At 40.4% G+C, this 20,106-nt stretch overlaps 1 protein-coding gene across 1 annotated transcript; it reads right to left on the reverse strand.

Annotated features, from left to right (window-relative positions):
* Positions 1-5,624: 5,624 nt before the first annotated feature.
* LOC125530343 (very-long-chain aldehyde decarbonylase GL1-4) lies at positions 5,625-15,397 on the reverse strand. Its single transcript, XM_048694743.2, has 9 exons — positions 15,216-15,397; positions 14,299-14,755; positions 10,137-10,356; positions 9,621-10,002; positions 9,437-9,544; positions 6,839-7,039; positions 6,652-6,750; positions 6,075-6,245; positions 5,625-5,942 (listed from the first exon to the last, which is right to left on the reverse strand). The coding sequence occupies exons 1-9, from the start codon at positions 15,273-15,275 to the stop codon at positions 5,781-5,783; spliced, it is 1,860 nt and encodes a 619-aa protein (XP_048550700.2). The 5' UTR covers positions 15,276-15,397; the 3' UTR covers positions 5,625-5,780.
* Between the last annotated feature and the right edge of the window lie 4,709 nt (positions 15,398-20,106).

The following is a 20,106-nucleotide window of genomic DNA, read 5'->3' on the forward strand; positions in this document are numbered from 1 at the left end:
TGTCAAGGTTTTTTTGTATACAGTTGGTTGAACTACTATAACATATCCACCTTCATTACATCCCGGGAAAACATTAATTAAATCGGCTAGAAAGCCATCTGACCCCGGGAGATTTACTATATTCCATATGAAAAACCCAACCTCGAACTTTCTGTTCGGAGAACTGAGCTATTAAAAACCCAGTTTCCATCTTTGAGACTTGAGTGATATCAACTATTATGTACTCATCCGGAAAAATTGCTCTCTGCTAGTGGTACAAAAATATCTTTGTAATATTTAGTGATAGAATCTTGGGTTGGACCGCCCCCAGATCGGCCCTCATCCTAGTTGAGCATGAAGATACATTTGTTTGTTGTTTGCCATTGGCTAACATATGGAATTATTTAGTATTTTCGTCTGAATTGGCTACCATATGGAGTGTTCATACCATTTTATGTATTCTTGACACAAAAGGTAGACAGTATGGTCGTTTAATTTGCTTTCTTACTCAATCTCGAGATTAGATAAAGGCCTCCTCTCTGCGGTCTTATCGGGTTGTCAATCAAGGAGGACATACCTCAACTTTTCTTTTGTAGACCAACAATGTGTTAAGCTCATCCATGAAGGACATCCTCGCATTGCCACATTCATAGTTTCAAAATCATTATAATTTTTTTCTATAGAAGTACCATGACTCATCTCCTCTTGATATTTCTGAGAGGGATACTTCGAACTAAGTGCTCTGATGGATTGTTTCTTGCCTCGCGTCGTTCAGATACCTTGGTTTAGTTGGTCTAATAAATCATATTATAGAGGGGTGAAATTTCTTGTGAAAAAGGAAAAAAATACTTATCCATTTTTATTGGCTATTAAGAAGTTTTTAGAAGAGGTACCTAGGGCTTTCTAAATGGAGGAATGCAACTGGTCCCCGCACGAGAGAGGGAGAGAGAGAGAAATAAGAAATGGCTAGGTAATTTGATAATGTAAAAAACTTTGTTAAGAGCTTACTGGAATACTTCCATACCCATGAAGGTGTCTACAACATTTTTGGATGAAGTTGAATTCAAATTGAAGGTTTGAACTAGAGCTATGAGTAGACGGAGGTTTAAATTTAGGAAGTTTATATGGGAGGCTAAGAATGTGATAAGAACCATATGTGCAAAGTTGTGTAGCAATTGAAGAATTTTGAATTTGAAAAGATTGAAATCCTTTGCAAAACGGATTTCAAAAGCCAAGGTTTAAAATAGTTGGGGACCTTGAGCAATAAAACTAAAATGATCGATACTTTTAAAATGTCACATATTATTTAATGGAGCCAAAACCTTGATGATGACATGAAGTGCAAAAGTGATCATCAAATAAAAACAATAATGCAATATATGGTTTGCTACATTTGTGATGTTCCACGAACCACAAGATCAACCACCACCGTGTAGCTGGTTAGTCGCCACCTTTATAAAAATCTTAAAGCTGACATTTAGGACACAAATTGGTTGGTATTGTTGGATCCGACTAGCATCCTTAGTCTTGGGAAGCATAATTATTTCTCCAAAGTTTGAATGGGTGATGTCAAGGTTTTTTTGTATGCAGTTGGTTGAACTACTATAACATATCCACCTTCATTACATCCCAGGAAAACATTGATTAAATCGGCTAGAAAGCCATCTGACCCCGGGAGCTTTACTATATTCCATATGAAAAACCACACCTCGAACTTTCTGTAGTTTCCGCCTTCGAGACCTGAGTGATATCAACTATTATGGACTCATCCGAACAAAATGTTATCTACTGGTGGTACAAAAATATCTTTGTAATATTTAGTGATAGAATCTTTGATTGGACCGCCCTAGCTCGGCCTCATCCTAGTCGAGCATGAAGATAGATTTCTTTTGTTGTTTTCGATTGGCTAACATATGGAATTATTCAGTATTTTCATCCGAATTGGCTAACATATGGAGCGTTCATACCATATTATGTATTCTTGACGCAAAAGGTAGACAATATAGTCATTTAATTTGCTTTTTACTCAAACTTGAGATCAGATAAAGGCCTCCTCTCTGTGGTCTTATTGGGTTGTCAATCTAAGGAGGACAAACCTCTTTTGTAGACCAACAATGTGTTAAGCCCATCCATGATGGACATCCTCACATTTCCACATTCATAGCCTCAAAATCATTGTAGTTTTTTCTATAGAGGTACCATGACTCAGCTCTTTTTATATTTTTGAGAGGGAGACTTCGAACTAAGTGCTCTGAAGGATTCTTTCTTGCCTCACGTCATTCAGATACCTTGGTTTAGTCGGTCTAATAAATCATATTATAGAGGGGTGAAATTTCTTGTGAAAAAAGACAAAAGACTTAGCCATTTTTATTGGTTATTAAAAAGTTTTCAGAAGAGGTACCTAGGGCTTTCTAAACAGATGAATGCAACTGGTCCCCGCAAGAGAGAGAGAGAGAGAGAGAATGCAATTTGGAAGAATTGGAAATGGAGAGAAAGTAAATATTTGGGAGGACCACTGGATTCCATCCAGCCCATCGAGGAAAAGAAAAGATCAGTTGTACTTATTACAAAAGTGAATGAGCTGATTGACCTTGTAACGGATTATTGGGATGAAGAACTATTCTAGGACACTTTTGATCCAGTTAGCATTGGTCGTATTCTCCAAACTCCATTGAGTTACAATTCTTTTGACTAGTTATGAATATTTGGTTATTTCTCAGACAGAGTGGCATATCATTATAGAGTGGAAATATCAATTCCATAATAGAGTTATGCCAATGTTCGATCCATCAGCACCAAACCCGGTTTGTTCTATTATGTGAAAGTTGAAGTTACTGGGAAAAACATGTGGGAGGGCACGGCATGGCATAATACCTCTAAAATCTATTCTTGCTAATAGACATACTAGGGATGATGGCCAATGTCATATTTGCTTGAATGGAGCTGAGATGTGTTGCTTTGTTGTTGGGATGTGCTTGTGTTGTAGGCATGTGGCGCTTGCTACGCCTCTCCCAAGTTATTACTAATGTTATGCAGGTAGACATATTGGGCTCTGTGATCCTTCAACATATTCTACGGCTGCCTGAATCTTGCATGCCTAATCTGTCACGCGCAGGAGGGAGGGATTGGAGCAACATGTTGGTACCTCTAGTGGTTACAACCACAACAAATGCATCATGATCAGACTCTGTTTATTGTTAGGAGAGCTATGGTTGTGTGTGCGCTCTGTCTTAATTACCAGAGAGTCATAACCTGCAAGAATGGGGCGATTAACTGAATAGGACAAAAAGTGGAAGAAATCAATCAATAGAGTCATTAAAGTTAACGTGGATGTGTCATTTCATGCCGAAGAAGGTAAAGGATCTGCTAGTGCAGTTAACAGAGATAGCCATGGAGTTTTTCTTGAGGCATCTTGCTCTCCATTACCTAATATTACTAGCGCACATACAACAGAATCATTGGTGAGGAAACATGGCCTTCTCCTCGAAAACAATTTGGGTTTTCACTCTATACAAATTGAATCAGATGCAATTGAAGTGGTATATGCATGTGTTGGACAAGACAAGATCTAGTCTGAGGCTTCATAAATTTATGTGTAATGTTTCATCACAACCAGGATGATAGGATCGGTGGAGTTTATGCATTTTTTCTCCAGGAAGCTACCGAGGTAGGCCATAGATTAGCATAGTTTTTTAACATCCCATATATAAATTAAGCAAAGTTTGCTTATCATAACAATGTTTCATGTAATTGAGTCGATGAACCTTCGAACTTCCTTATTGATGCGCTTGCAATTGCAAATGATGTAACTATATTGGCAAATCAATAAAGCTTGCCATGATGGAGTTTCCTAGCAGAAAAGTTGTAGTGGTTTCCTATCCTAAGGTATGCATTGTGCCCGGGAAGCTAATGGGGTAGGCCATAGATTAGCAAAGTTATTTCTTTAAACTCCCCATATAGTATAAATTGAGCAAAGTTTGGTTATGATAATAATGTTTCATGTAATTGAGTCGATGAACCTCCGAACTTTCTTATTGATGCGCTTGCAAATGATGTAACTATATCGGCGAATCAATAAAGTTTGCCTTGATGGTGTTTCCTAGCAAAAAGGTTGTAGTGGTTTCCTATACTAAGGTATGCGTTGTGTCCGGGAAGCTAATGGGGTAGGCCATAGGTTAGCAAAGTTATTTCTGTAAACACCCCATATAGTATAAATTGAGCAAAGTTTGCTTATGATAATAATCTATACCACTATATAGTGTGCCAATATCTTCAAATATTAGTTGTTGGATATGCCCATCCAACGTTCAAGAGATGGCAAATCCGAGCATTACCATCCGTTAGATAAAGTTTTCAACTCATAGAATTCTACCATGTGGACTTTTAATTGAACCCCCAACTCTATCATCTCATGTGTTCTAGAAGCATATATCCACATGTTTATCTGATACTCTAATGAAAAGAGACTAGAACAATCTAGATTCAAGAGAGGTAAGAACCAAGTTGGATCTTATCAAGTTCTAGGAAAGGAAATACATATTCAAATGTATTTTTCCATGCTTTTTATACATATATTTAAATGGCATGCAAAGCACATACAATTTACTAGTGTTTCATGTAATTGAGTCGATGAACCTCTGAACTTTCTTATTGATGGTCTTGCAAATGATGTAACTATATTGGCGAATCAATAAAGCTTGCCATGATGACGTTTCCTAATAAAAAGGCTATAGTGATTTTCTATCCTAAGGTACGCATTGTGTCCGGAAAGCTAATGGGTTAGGCCATAGATTAGCAAAGTTGTTTCTTTAAACACCCCAAAGTTTGCTTATGATAATAATGTTTTATGTAATTGGGTCGTGCTTCCTTATCGATGCTTTTGCAAAGCATACCTAGTTTGGTGTTTCCTAAAAAAGCAGAACTGTTGTAGTGGTTTTCTATCCTACGGTAAAAGTGATGACATTTCCTTCAAAAAAGGAGAATTGTTGTAGTGGTTTGCACTCGAAGGTAAAAAGAAAATTTGAACCAAATGCACCAGCCGGAAATCTAACCCGGGTCTGTACCGTGGCAGGGTACTATTCTACCACTAAACCACTGGTGCTTGATGCTGCTCTTACCGATATACAGCTCTTCCGATAAAACTCCAGTCTTCACAAACGTACTTCTCAGACGAAATCGAGATTCCTGAATGGTTACACTGCAGGCACCAAATTAGCTGCTTCTCGAAAAGATTTTTTCTCTCTCCCCAAGATCCATCATAACGGGATTTTTATACCGAATTTTGGACGGAGAGCAGTGGCATGTTTGCACTTTCACTTGATCCTCACGATCACTCTGCGCAAAGTGGAACATTGCACAGGATTACTCGGGAGATCCAACTCCAACCCCGTAGGCCAAATGAAGGACACTGCCAATTCAAACTCTTTTGTTACACTTCGTACAGATTCAAACTCAGGGGAGAGGTGAGTCCAGGTGGTTCTCAGCTTCTTTTTTTTCTTTTGAAAGTCAGGTGGTTCTCAGCTTACCTTCTTTCGTCCACCTAATTTGAGTCCGTCACTCAAATCAGGCGTTCCGATTATTCCTATACTGAACTCAAACGCCAAACATCATCTCCCATGATCTTACACACGTTATGCCAACAAAAGTACAGTACTCCATAAGCAGTAAGTTAATGGAATTGATGTTCGATGTTCACACTGATAAATCTTACAGACTTAGCTGCGTATTCCCGAAAAGAAAAGAAAAAGGCAGCGGTTTTAGCATAAATTCTCGGTAGTACCATCTTAGCAACATTTCCCCAGTCAAGCTTTGGTGAGAGGGACGAAGCCGTGCCTGATGGCAGCCGACCATGCCTTCCCAGAATCCATCATGTCGTCACCGCACTCGTGCACGCTCCACCCTTCCAGGACGTGAAGTATTCCGGCGATATGCCACGCGCTCATCACCCTTCTCGGCAACCAGTTCTGTAGAGGAACCAAACACACACACACACATATATATATATATATTCAGTGATGGTCACCCGCCAAAAAAACGAGTGCTGGGCAGGAGAGGTTCATTCGCACGACACGTTGCGAAATCGGTGGTGGTTTTACCTCACAGGAGTGGATGTTCTGCATAGTGTCCGGGATCTTCATCGCTGGAGTGCTCAAGTAAGTGCAGTCCTTGCGGACTTTCTTAAGGGGGAACTGCGATATTGGAATGAACACTGTTCCTTTTGGTGCCATCCTCTGTTCTTTGTCGTCGATCCTCTCTACTAGCCAAATCTGCAACAAACTGAAACATCAATACAAGCTACTTCCAAGACTGTTAGTACAAGAATCTGCCGGAGCATTTTCTCCTGCCCATTTCCACTATGGTTCAAGTTTGGATAATCATACTGAGTCCATGTTAGGGCTAATTTCAATGTTTTATTGATCACCATATCCCTTCTTTGCAGAAAAATATATCACATAGCACTTATTAAGGGCAACTGTTTTCATGACTAAAATGGTTATTGAGAACATGTTTGGGAGTTGGTCATACTATGGTGCACCGATAATACTTTTAGGTATGCCAACAACTTTCTTCTCAAGGACACATATATATGATTAAACCATGATTTAGTTCCACACTCGACAATGTAATACAGTACTTTCCAGGAAACTTTTCATTGATCAGCATAACTTTTACCTTGGTTATGTCATTGCTGGAGCACTTCAAGTAGCTTGCTCCGTCCTCTGGCATCTGTGACTTGAGCATGTCATACTCTTTCTTACGATTCATGATCACCTGAGCCGAAAATGATTTCATGAAAATATTCTACAAAACTCTTTACCCAGAAAAGTAGAGACATGGCTGCAGGAAGATATAGATATACCTGGATGCCCCTGCCACATAATGCCATAGCAACGGCACGGGCTATCTTAGAAGTCCCTGTATGAAGAAAAACTTGCTTTGCATCTGAAGGGATGCTTTTTAGGACAACTCCAGTTGCTAAGCCACTTCCATCAACAATTCGAACTCCTAATTTTGGGTATTTTTGTCTAAATAGTTCACCATTCCCATTGAGCTGTTTTGCCTAAAGGGGAAAAAAGAGAGAGAAACAAGTCAATTCTCATTATCAATACAAAGTACTAATCCCTTTTTAGATGAATGAAGAGAAAATATCTAGGGATCAGAGCACATATTACTGTACATTTCTCCGTACTATTTAATTTTACACTTCTGCTTCGGTAGACCCCCTTAAACACATCGATGGCTGAGATTACTCTATACCCCTTCATAATAAAGGGCACGATGGTCTTTTCTTTAAAGTACACCCTCCATGTGAAGACCTCCGATACATAGCCTGTGTACCATACAAGATCGTAGAGGCAAGTAGCCGGGAGAAAATTCGTTACAAAAAAGTATGGCAATTGGATTCGAACCTTCTGCCTATCTGGACACCCTATGTTAAACATGGTCGAGTATTGGATATTCTTGAAATGAACCAACCTTTTGCAAAAAGGTGGGGATGCCCATGGTAGGCATCCATGTCAGGTTTGAACGATTTCTGACTCCGTATGCAAGTTGCATCACGTTCGATCATTGTATCGACCTTTTTTGACCGAGGAAACTCCAGAAAATGTAAAAATTACCGAAAACCAAAACAACTTGGCATGATGTCTTGAATTGATCATACAAGGTCATGAGAAAAATTAAGGCCATTTCGAGGATGTGGAGAAACAACATGCTCTCAGATAGCATACCTAGACACCCTCCATTAAACATGGTTTAGTTTTAGAAATTCTTGAATTCACCCCAACTTTTGTAAGCGCATGGCTATAGTAGGCATTCATTTTAGGTTTGAACGATTTCCGACACCTTATGCAAGTTGCGACACGTCTGACCATTTTTTGACCGAGAAAACTCCAAGAAATGCAAAATTTGTCAAAAACCAAAATAACTGGGCATGGTGCCTTGAATTAGTCATACAAGGCATAGAAAAAAATTGGGGTCATTTGAAGGATATCGGGAAACATCGTGCTCTCAGATGAAGCCTTCTGGCCTAGCCGGGCACCCTCCGTTGGACATGGTCTATGTTTGTACATCCTTTGAATGATCCCAAATCTTGCAAGTAGGTGGGAATGCCCATGGTAGGCATCCGGGTCAGATTTGAACGAATTTCCAAAATCATATGCAAGTTGTGACACGTTCGGCCATTTATGAGTTTTTTTGCCCGAGAAAACTCCAGAAAATGCAAAATTTATCGAAAACTAAAACAACTTGGCATGGTGCCTTTAATTGGTCATATAAGCTCATGGAAATAAATATTGGCGTCATTTGACGGATGCCAAAAAAATGTGCTCTCAAATGGAGATTTTTGTCCTAGCCGACCACCCTCTGTTGAACATGGTGTTTTTTGGACATTCATGAAGTGACCCAAATTTCTAAAATTTGAACCATGATGGAAGCAAAATGTACAATTAGAGCGCCCAATTTTTACTGTGATTGGAAACGAGAATATTATATTACATTGGACTCATGTATCTATCTCATGGAAGCCAATTCTCTAACTGAGCTATGATGGATGAAAATAATAATTATATGGATAACATTTTGCGTTAAGTCGATGCATATTTTAGTTCCTTGCAAAAAAACTAGAAGCACATTTTAGTTGCACCAGGAGTAAATTCTCGAATTGATTGAAACATGATTTCATTGTGTTGAAAACGCATATTGCCTCAAAGAAAATTTGGTATGCATCGGAAGCAAGCAAATTCCCGGTTCGAGATGTGATGGGATAAATAATTTTATCCAACACAAAACAACTTTTGGTTAAGTTTGAACATATTTTAAATTTGAAGCAATTTGATTAACTCAAGGAAGCACATTTTCATGACAGTGGAAGCAAATTTAATATGCATCTGATTTTAGTAGCATGTATGTCGTACAAAATTTCATTGAACATAATTTCCGAAAGAACAAAAGAGAAATAAACAGACTCTCAATTTATACTCGCATGATTTTAGGAGAATTAATTTCCGCTGGACTGTTTTAGAGAACAAATTGGAACCACTTCCGTTTGTTATGTGCAAACTATCTATGGAAAGCCACGTTCTCAAGTCAAATCCAACCAGCCAAAGCTTTCCCATTAGTAGTCTGAGAAAATAAACAATAAAAAGAGTAAAAGAAGTACTTATGCATAAAAAGTGAGTTGTCCTAGTTGGTTATGTTGGGTGGAAATAAACCATAAGGTCTGGAGGGGTGTGTGTGGCGGGCGGATACGTCAACATACAGTAGGTGTCACACACGAAAGATGGTTGTACACGTTATGGTCAAATGACCATGCTGCCCTTTATACGGTTTGTGAGGGGGGTCTACCGAAGCAATAGCATTAATTTTATTATGTTATTTTATGATTTTTCTGTCTTCACCATACTCACATACACTGTGTACCTCTGCAATATGAGTTTTTGAAGTAAGGATTAGTTACCTGATTTAGTAGCCCTAGACTGAGCACCTTAACCCCTCTTACATCAGCATCCAATATCGCCTTTTCAATTAAGTCATTGATCGATTCTCTATCCCATGTCACACCATACTGCAGGAAGAAAGAAAATAGTTAAGCAACTTGCAGCCATCAGATAAACGCATAAATGGCCAGGGGAGTTGGTTACTTGGAAGTTGTATCTCGGTACGACCCATGTTTGCATCTTCATCTTCTTCAGTTTGATTCTCTCGACCACGAATGCAGATGACCCATAAATCCATGCTACCACCATTGACAGCCATGCCAAGGGCCATAGCGTCCACATATACCACTCGGAGTTATCAGATGGTTTGGATGCTATGGAGGCGAATCCAACCCTTAGATGATAAGCCGACTGCAAGTTGGTCATATGTGTGAGATGAACAAGGTCAGGTGTCTCCTCTGTCCCTTTCAGTGAGTTTTCATACAGCTCGTCAGATGCCTTGTCCATAGTGCTGTATATGTAATCGTAAAATGGCATGAAGAGTGAATAGTTTGTGCGGAACTGCGTGTGGTGAAGGGAATGAAACCTGCATAAGAAACCGGCAAAAGATTGTTATGTTGATTTCAGTGAAGTCTAGAATCTCTAAACTCCAAGTCCCATCATTTTTTTGGTTAATACCTAGACTAGGTTGTGGGATTAATGTTAAGGGTCTGCACTTACGATGGGGTGTACATGAGGTACTTGAGAGGAGGAAAGACTTGGAACATCCACTTTGGCACCAACTCAAAGTTGCAGTGCCCCATGTTGTTCATGAAGTCAATGTAAACGATATACAGCACAAACACGAGGGCGGAGCCATTTCCCATATAAACTGTGGACAACATCGGGATTGCAAAGAGCGTGAAATAGACGATGTGTTCGCCAAAAGGATGGATGACCGCTGCAATACAGAGACGTATTAGAAACCAAGAGAACATTTTCATAAACATGACACATTCTTTACATGCTTAGTCACACAGAAGTAATTATGCAAAAACACCTCTTAGCTCTTACATTACTGGTTAGAAAGCACACAACCTTTCTATGGTAACAGTGTTCAATCTAAAAGTGGTCAGCTAGAAGGTTGCACAACCGCCACACATCGCCCCAATTTTTTTTCATGATTAGGATTGCTACATTTGCATTACGTTCAAACTAACCAAGTTAGGAACAAGTCTTAAGAACAATAGAACGAAAATAAGATAAATTTTGTCACATTAACACTGGAACTAATCTTTGCCCGTTCTTGGCAGTCAGCACCAAGTTATTATGACCTATGGGAGAAAGCATGTTTAACACCATCCAAGATCCTAAAGACATGGGGAACAAATAATCCTTTTTTATCCCTTCAACTATTTGTGCATTTCAGAATTACCCTAATCGTCAAAGCCAAACAAATTTGAACTGATCTCCAAGTAGCAACCCCGTAAGCACACACACACAAAAGAAAAACATAGAAAACAACTCAGGGAAGTTTTTTAAAAAGGGGAGGTTGGAAAATTGTGAGAAAAAACTTTGAAAGAAAAATCTTTCTTTAAAAGTTACTTAACATGTGAAAACTATTAAAATATAAAACTTCATCGCAAAACAAAAAAATGTAGAAGATTCACAAATAATTTACCAAATATGGCCATACATTTGACCTTTCCATAATTGTTCTTGGTTATTAGTAAGTTTACTAAAATTTCAAAATTCCAGGAATACTTCTTAAAAATTTCCCCAAGTTTCTGAATATTATGTTTCTAAATTATATTTTCTTAAATATTTCAGTTTTAAAGTCTCTTTCTAAATATATTCAATATAGTTTCATTTTTTCAAAGAAATATGTTTCTCTTTGAGGAATGGGGGATCCCCACGAAGAAAAATGTTTCCGTTACTTCTTTTATCTTTATTTTTTTAGTGCTTTTTTTTGACAGAAAGACTGTAAGGGAACCCCCTACAGTCTTTGACAGAAAAAACTTTGAAAGAAAAATCTTTCTTTAAAAGTTACTTAACATGTGAAAACTATTAAAATATAAAACATCATCGCAAAACAAAAAAATGTAGAAAAATCACAAATAATTTACCAAATATGACCATACATTTCACCTTTCCATAATTGTTCTTGGTTATTAGTAAGTTTACTCAAATTTCAAAATTCCAGGAATACTTAAAATTTTCCCCAAGTTTCTGAATACTATGTTTCTAAATTATATTTTCTTAAATATTTTAGTTTCAAAGTCTCTTTCTGAATATATTCAATATAGTTTCATTTTTTCAAAGAAATATGTTTCTCTTTGAGGAATGGGGGATCCCCATGAAGAAAGATGTTTCCGTTATTTCTTTTATCTTTATTTTTTTTCCTTTTTAGTGCTTTTTTTGACAGAAAGACTGTAAGGGAACCCCCTACAGTCTTTGACAGAAAAAACTTTGAAAGAAAAATCTTTCTTTAAAAGTTACTTAACATGTGAAAACTATTAAAATATAAAACTTCATCACAAAACAAAAAAATGTAGAAAATTCACAAATAATTTACCAAATATGACCATACATTTCACCTTTCCATAATTGTTCTTGGTTATTAGTAAGTTTACTCAAATTTCAAAATTCCAGGAATACTTCTTAAAAATTTCCCCAAGTTTCTGAATATTATGTTTCTAAATTATATTTTCTTAAATATTTCAGTTTCAAAGTCTCTTTCTGAATATATTCAATATAGTTTCATTTTTTCAAAGAAATATGTTTCTCTTTGAGGAATGGGGGATCCCCATGAAGAAAGATGTTTCCGTTATTTCTTTTATCTTTATTTTTTTAGTGATTTTTTTTGACAGAAAGACTGTAAGGGAACTCCCTACAGTCTTTGACAGAGAAAACTTTGAAGGAAAAATCTTTCTTTAAAACTTACTTAACATGTGAAAACTATTAAAATATAAAACTTCATCGCAAAACAAAAAAAATGTAGAAAATTCACAAATAATTTACCAAATATGACCATACATTTCACCTTTCCATAATTGTTCTTGGTTATTAGTAAGTTTACTCAAATTTCAAAATTCCAGGAATACTTCTTAAAAATTTCCCCAAGTTTCTGAATATTATGTTTCTAAATTATATTTTCTTAAATATTTCAGTTTCAAAGTCTCTTTCTAAATATATTCAATATAGTTTCATTTTTTAAAAGAAATATGTTTCTCTTTGAGGAATGGGGGATCCCCACGAAGAAAGATGTTTCTGTTATTTCTTTTATCTTTATTTTTTCCTTTTTAGTGCTTTTTTTGACAGAAAGACTGTAAGGGAACCCCCTACAGTCTTTGACAGAAAAAACTTTGAAAGAAAAATATTTCTTTAAAAGTTACTTAACATGTGAAAACTATTAAAATATAAAACTTCATCGCAAAACAAAAAAATGTAGAAAATTCACAAATAATTTACGAAATATGACCATACATTTCACCTTTCCATAATTGTTCTTGGTTATTAGTAAGTTTACTCAAGTTTCAAAATTCCAGCAATACTTCTTAAAAATTTCCCCAAGTTTCTGAATATTATGTTTCTAGATTATATTTTCTTAAATATTTCAGTTTTAAAGTCTCTTTCTGAATATATTCAATATAGTTTCATTTTTTCAAAGAAATATGTTTCTCTTTGAGGAATAGGGGATCCCCACGAAGAAAGATGTTTCCGTTATTTCTTTTATCTTTATTTTTTTTCCTTTTTAGTGCTTTTTTTTACAGAAAGACTGTAAGGGAACCCCCTACAGTATAATTGATGCAACAAACCCAAATTACAAGTATCATGCCTTGAACCTGTGTGGGTGGGAAGGCATCAGCCCCTTCCCACCACTAGGCTATGTCTTAGCAAGCCCATAAGCACACACAAACCCAAAGATGTTTTTAGTGCTATGTCTACACTAACTATGCAGCCACTTGTACAAAAACACCCTGTTGTCCATTGGCCGTTCTCATTGCCAACTTAACTCACAGACTAAATTTGTCGGACTTGAAATGTTTAGCGTTGAAGATGTCTGGTATCAAATTCCAGGGACCAAATATAGAATCGACCGCTAGTTAAGTGACCAAAATTGGTTTCCCCAAAACAAAAAAGACCACAAAAGCCTATATATATTTTTTGCATTAGGTATATATTTTGTACTCTCATGTCTCAAAAAAAATATTTTGAACTCTCTGCTCCGTATGTGCCATACAATAGTTGCCTTTTTTTTAGAATAGTTAGTTGCCTTTCTTTGGAGGCCGTTTGGTCTGCCTTTCATTTCGTCCGTTGATAAGTTTGGGCCAAAATTAATTGTCGCGATCGTTTGGGCGTGGCCTCTGCCGCCGCATTTCAGGCAGTCACATGCCATGTTCGTTTCCCTGGCAGCATGTGTGGGCCGGGCCGTGGTTTAAAGCTGCTGGTGCAGTGTACGTACTGCGCTACTGTTTCCGGTCAGACGGTGCAGAGACTACAGCACTACACGTATCCAGTGGTCCAGTCGAAACCAGCCCCTTTCGTTGAAAGAGGGATGGCGAGCATGGGCCGAGACGTGCAGCTGTTTCATTAGAGAACACTATTGTGTTTTGAGCTGGAACCAGGGCTGGACACTTGTGGTAGTAGGGAATTTGCTTGTATGGAACCGGTAATAAATGGTTTTTATCATGGTCACATGCGTACTGTTCTTGGATCCTACTGGTACATACGTGGGCTGATTAAATTATTTGCCCAAGAGACGCGACACGGTGATCGTAGCAAGTGTACTACGTAGCATTATAATCAAAGACCCGAAGAGCAATATATAAACTAAACTGATGCGGGTAATTAGATGTGGTAAGGCGAGAGAGAGAGAGAGAGAGAATATTGGGGGGTTTACAGGTGATGGGCTCGGTGACGATGGAGGCGTGGTGGTGGGAGTGGTAGCGCGAGTAGAGGAAGTGGTGGTGCAGCGCGCGGTGGAACCAGTAGTAGAGGAACTCCACGGGCCCCGCGTGCAGCAGCGCCGTCGCCACCGCCCCGTCCGTCCGCCACAGCGGGAACCTCCGCACGCTCGGCATCGCCAGGTACCCGGCGTAGAAGAGCAGCCCGTTGAAGACGATCTGGTCGTCCCACCCGCGCTCGCGGTCCACCTGCTCGAACTCGATGCCGCGGTCCACGATGCGGTGCTTGCTGCGCGCGGTCTGGTAGCGGGACAGGCTGATCCAGATCTGGTTGTGGATCATCCGCAGCGCCAGCGACGGCAGGATCAGCGAGTAGGCCAGGTCGATGTCGCCCCACCCCTTGGTCATCACCCGGTACGCGCCGTGGACGACCACCGGCGCCATCACCAGGTACTGCGCCACCACACAACAGCATTTGGCCACGTTAATTAATCATAGTACTATGAGAGTAGTAATGAATTCCGCGAGACAACAAGAAACAACACCGAACGGGTACCAGGTCGAGAATCTCCTCCTCTTCGAGGAAAGTAAATGCACTGTCTCATGCCCAGGACTGTCTCTTCGAGGAAAGTAAATTTTGTATTGTTCGTGTTGCTAAATCTAGCAAGAGCAGAACCATGCAACAACTATTGCGGGTGCCACACAAGAATATCCAAGCAAGTCTGCCAGGAGTGGCAACAGAAAACATTTGCTTTGGAAATACAGTACTGGTTTACTTGGTTGATGTATGAGTTCAACCAACCTACTCGTAGTTTCTTGCTCTGGAGAAGCCTCTTCCTACGCATCTCGACTCGAGCAACAGAGCAAAGAACGGAGGAAGAGCTAGCATTGTTATCGCCTGCGTAGTGCGTACCTTGAAGTTGCCCATCCTCTGCCATGGCCATTCAGTCAAAGGCCCCGGCCTGGTCGCCATGGCTGGCTGGCTATGGTCGCCTCCTTCCTTGCTTGCTTCCCACCCGGCCACCCCAATGGCCAATCAGAAGGAAGATGGTACTGAGTGCAGGCTCGCCCCTGCTACTGCGCCTCTCCTTGGTTTTTTATAAGCGCCACAGTGTGGGATTCACACGGCACCCTTTCAGGTTTCTACCCCACCACCCAGTGACACAAGGACACACCTCACCTCACCACTCTCTGTAAGTTTGTGTCATTGTGTGCGTGTGTGTGTGTGGCGTGACTTGCTCACACGGCAACGGGTCAGACAGAGGCTGCAGAGACTCCGTTTGGCGTCACGCACCATGTGTGCCTGGCAACGGGCCGACCACCCCACCCTATCCCCCGTTGCGGCCAGGCAAGGCTTTCAATTGATGTGCCAAACTACAAATCACGGCGTCTCACGCGCCAAATTGATACGGTTGGGCGGTAGCAAGACTAGTCCGGGCGGGCGGGAGTTGTAGACGAGTAGACGGACGTAGAGGCCGTTGCAACCAGAAGGAAGAAAGTTTGTTCGGGTCACGCCGAAAACGCTGCCTTGTCCGCCGCGTACGCGATGATTTACGTGCTGGGAACGAGGGGAGTCGGCTCGTTTTCTGCTGGGCAACAAGTATAGCGGCAGCCAAGAAACGTGACGTATTCCTACTTGTGTGATGTCGATGTCGTCGAGCGGAGAAGGAAATTGGTGTTTCGTAGCTGCGGTCAGAGAAGCTTGGGTTGAGAGAAAGGACAGAAGAAGTATAAATTAAAATTAAATGGAGTGAGGCGTTTTGGCTCATAGGATCATCTACACCTGCGCTCAATAAAAAAATCAAAACAAAAACTAAAAAATTCGAAAAATTACAATTTTTTTGGCATGGTAGATAATTTGTTGCGTGATGTCTGTTCCAAATTTCAAATCATTTGAACATCTGAGTAGCTCTCGGCAAAAAAAAAACAAATTTGAGGTCCGTTAAATAGTGTACTGTTCATATACTGTTCTAACTCAATTTGTCTTTTTTGTTGAGAGCTACTCAAATGTGCAAATGCTCTGAAATTTGGAGTGCACCTCATGCACCAAATTATGTACCTTCCACAAAATTTTTGGATTTTTTTGAAGTTTTTATGATTTTTTCTCTTGAGCGGGTGCAGATGAGCCCGGGCTTAGAATTGGATATTCGCATTAAATTGATGTGCCTTGTTCGACTACCATCCATGCGTAAGCAGCACAACAATTGTCCCAAAAAATATCAGACAATTGTGACACATATACGCAACAGAAAAGACCAAGTCTCTTAGGAAATGGGAAAACTTTGTTTTTGCCACTCTAGTTTTTGCCCATTTTGCTTATGCTACTCTAGAATTAGACATACCACTTTTGCCACTCTTAGCTTCTGACAATACATTACAAATGCCATTTCGTGGCAAAAGCAATAATTTTTCATTTCACTTTTGCCACTTCAGATTTTGACAATGTATCATAATTGCCACTCTAAAATTATTGTTTTTGCCATAGAATGGCAATTGTGATGTATTGTCAAAAACTAAGAGTGGCGAAAGTGAAATGTCAAATTCTAGAGTGGCAAAAGCAAAGTGGTCAAAAGCTAGAGTGGCAAAAACAAAGTTTCCCCTTAGAAAATTTCTCGCAAAAAGAGTCTCTTCGGAGAAGGTGCTTTTCTAAATAAGAAGAAAGAAGAGTCTTTTACCATTTTTTTTATTTTTTCGAGAATAAGAAAGAAGAGTAACAAAGGTCCCTTCTGTAAGCCATGGAATTCCAGGTGATGGGGCTCGCGTCGCTCCTGCGGGGAAATGTAATGGTCGGGGTCAGGAGGAGATTGATCCAAAAATCGTTGATACAACCGCTAGCCCTAAGAAACTCCTGGGCGAAAACATGGACTTGGACAAGAACGCAACAAAGTGCATGTAAATGGAGTCTTGATCTGGCCGAAGCCCCACCCGGTGTGCTGGCAATCACAGAGGGGAAGGGGGAGGATCTTCCTGAGCATGAATCCACTAGTTATAGTTCGAGCAGCAAGCGACAAACAAGAGTCGTGGTGACGGTGAAGCTAGATCTGCAGGCTCCCTCGAGGGTACCACTAGGAACAATGAGTCTCCTGTTTTGGAACTTTTTTTTGGGGGGGGGGGGGCTCGCGAGGTTTTAGCCCTCTCAAAACCCAATATCCCCAGTCTTTTGTTTTCCTTTGTGAGACAAGACAAAGTTTAGTGAAGATGGAGAAATAGAAGTGGAGGCTCGGTCTTAAAGGATTTTGTGGTGTTTGCAGTGATGGCCGTAGAGGGGCTTGACACTCTTTTGGTACGAATCCCTGCAGGCCATAGTTCTTAATAAATGTGCAAGCTTTTATTGATGTGCACATGCTGAATGTGGGTAATGATTTTAGTTGGCGGACCTTGTTTGTTTGTGGGTGAAAGGATCGATGCGGTCTACTAGAGGGGGGGTGAATAGGAGACTACATTTTTTAAGATGAATTACCATTTTTAGGGATTTGCAAATAAAGTAAGTTCTCCAGACATGCAACTAGATGATCACAACCTATATGGCAAGCAAGGTCAAAGCAATGTAAGCTAGGCAACAATATAATTAACAAGCCCACAAGCATACAAGACAAAGTAAAGTGCAGAAAAGGATTAACCACAAGTGAGTCAGGGACGCACATTTTATCCCAAGGTCACACTTTCTTGAGGAAGTGCTAATCTTTGTTAGATAAGTGTCGGTGCCATGGCTCCAGAACGCCACCAAGTAGCTCATCGTGTTCTCCTCGAGTCACCACCAATGGATGAGCCTCGAATCACTCGGGGGTTGGTCTTGAAGGTGATCACACCACACCTTTCCATAGGTCTCTGAAGCATGCCACAAGCAAGGAAGCCCGTAAGAACCCTAAATGCCCAGGATACCAAGCTCAAAGAGTAACAAGTTGTTGGTGAAGAAATATTACATGAACGTGACACTACTAGGAAAAGGGTTATAGATAGGATTGATACTAATGGCGCACCAGGGAAGTAGTGCGCCACTACTATATACTAATGGCGCACCTGTTGGTGATGCGCCATTAGTGTGGAAGACACTAATGGCGCACCAGAAACAGGGTGCGCCACTAGTATTAACTTTTTTCTTCCCATTTTTCCATACATACTAATGGCGCATCAGGTTGACAATGCGCCATTACTAGTTCTAACTAGTAATGGCGCACCAGGCAGAGAGTGCGCCATTACTGTAAAAAATTTCTTATTCTTTTTTTTGCAAAACTACTAATGGCGCACCGTTTCACAGTGCGCCATTACTAGTTTACACTAGTAATGGCGCACTATTACACGGTGTGCCATTAGTATATATATTTATATTTTTTACTTTTTTGCAAAACTTCTAATGGCGCACCACTTGCATGTGCGCCATTAGTAACCAGGATGGCGCATTTGCTGGTGGTGCGCCATTAGTAACCTGGGACCCCAACAAGATATTTTGGACAGCCCCACACCTACCCACTCACTTTGCCCACTTCATTCCCTCCACCTCCTTCTCCAAGATTTCGGCCATCTCCTCCTCCTCACCTCATTTCCACAATAGATTCATCAAAATTAAGTGGTGAAATTACCTTTTTTTGATAGGTAAGTAAGGGGAAAGCTATCTTCATGATGTAGATCTACTTTTTTTCTCCCTAGCTCGCTCCAACAACGTGCACATGCACTTTTTGTGGCCTAGCTAGATCTATGTATGTTTGTGGTGTTGCATGTGTTTGTGGTGTTGCATATATGTTTGTGTTTGAAGGTACCGGTATTTGAAATGCGATAGTTGCCAATATTTTGCCGGAATGTTTTGATTCATTTCCGTTTCGGCGAGAATTTTGGCACTATGCATTGTTTTTGGTCCTATTTTTAGGGAAGGTCATGCCAAATTTTTTCTTGGTTCTAAAATATCGTTTTGCTCTACCCCGCAGGCGACCATGGTCCGCACGATGACTGAAGGCATCGTGAATAGGTTTTTGAGCTCCGCGAAGGCCGAGATGCTTCAAAAGAACGAGACGGAGATAAGATGTCCGTGTCGAAGATGCAAGCTGAAGAGCCTTATTGCGGACCCGGATTCCGGGCAGGTGCGGGACCACCTGCTCTTGCGTGGTTTCATGGATGGCTATCGGTGGCAAGGTGATGAAGATGACTATGAAGTCGTCCATGGCCGGGGCCGGGCAAGAAATGAGGAAGGGCAACAAGACAAGTACCACCACGGCGAGGGCGGGCGAGAAGACGAAGAATCTCCAGGACATGATCACGACGGTGATGCTGTACACAATCATCATGTAGAAGATGTCGTACATGATGATGAGGAAGATCAAGACGAAGGGCATGATCATGAAGATGAAGATGCCGGAGTAGACGACGATGGAGGCTGGGTGCAGGACCCTCATATTCAAGAGCTGCTTCTCAAGCAGACGGATAACGCAAGAGCTGCCGCCCGAGAGAAAGCCAAGCTGGATCAACTGGAGATAGACGCGGTTACTCCATTGTATGAAGGATGCAGGCCCGAGGATACCCGCCTAAAAGTAACGCTCATGGCTCTGGAGATGAAGGTAAAACACAAAATGACCGATGCAGGCTTCGACAAGAACATGTCATTCTGGCACGAACGTCTTCCCAAGGGGAACAAGTGCCCGACCAGTTTCGAGGAGGCGAAGAAAATCGTGTGTTCTCTGGATTTACCGCACGTGAAATACCATGTGTGCATGAACAATTGTATCATTTATCGGGACGAGCACGCGGAGTCTACCATATGTCTGGTGTGCGGCGTCACTCGATACAAGAAGAGGAAGAAAGCTCCTCGAAAA

The sequence above is a fragment of the Triticum urartu genome, chromosome 6A, assembly GCF_056163025.1.
Source record: "Triticum urartu cultivar PI428250 chromosome 6A, HENAU_Tu73, whole genome shotgun sequence".
NCBI lineage: Eukaryota > Viridiplantae > Streptophyta > Magnoliopsida > Poales > Poaceae > Triticum > Triticum urartu.

Bases quoted from the DNA above. Each gene is read 5' to 3' on its own strand.
- LOC125530343 (XM_048694743.2), bottom strand. From the start codon at position 15,275: ATGGCGACCAGGCCGGGGCCTTTGACTGAATGGCCATGGCAGAGGATG. The intron at 10,003-10,136 runs GTAAGTGCAGAC...TTTCTTATGCAG, and splicing joins TACCTCATGTACACCCCATC to GTTTCATTCCCTTCACCACA. The intron at 5,943-6,074 runs GTAAAACCACCA...GTTCCTCTACAG, and splicing joins AGAACATCCACTCCTGTGAG to AACTGGTTGCCGAGAAGGGT.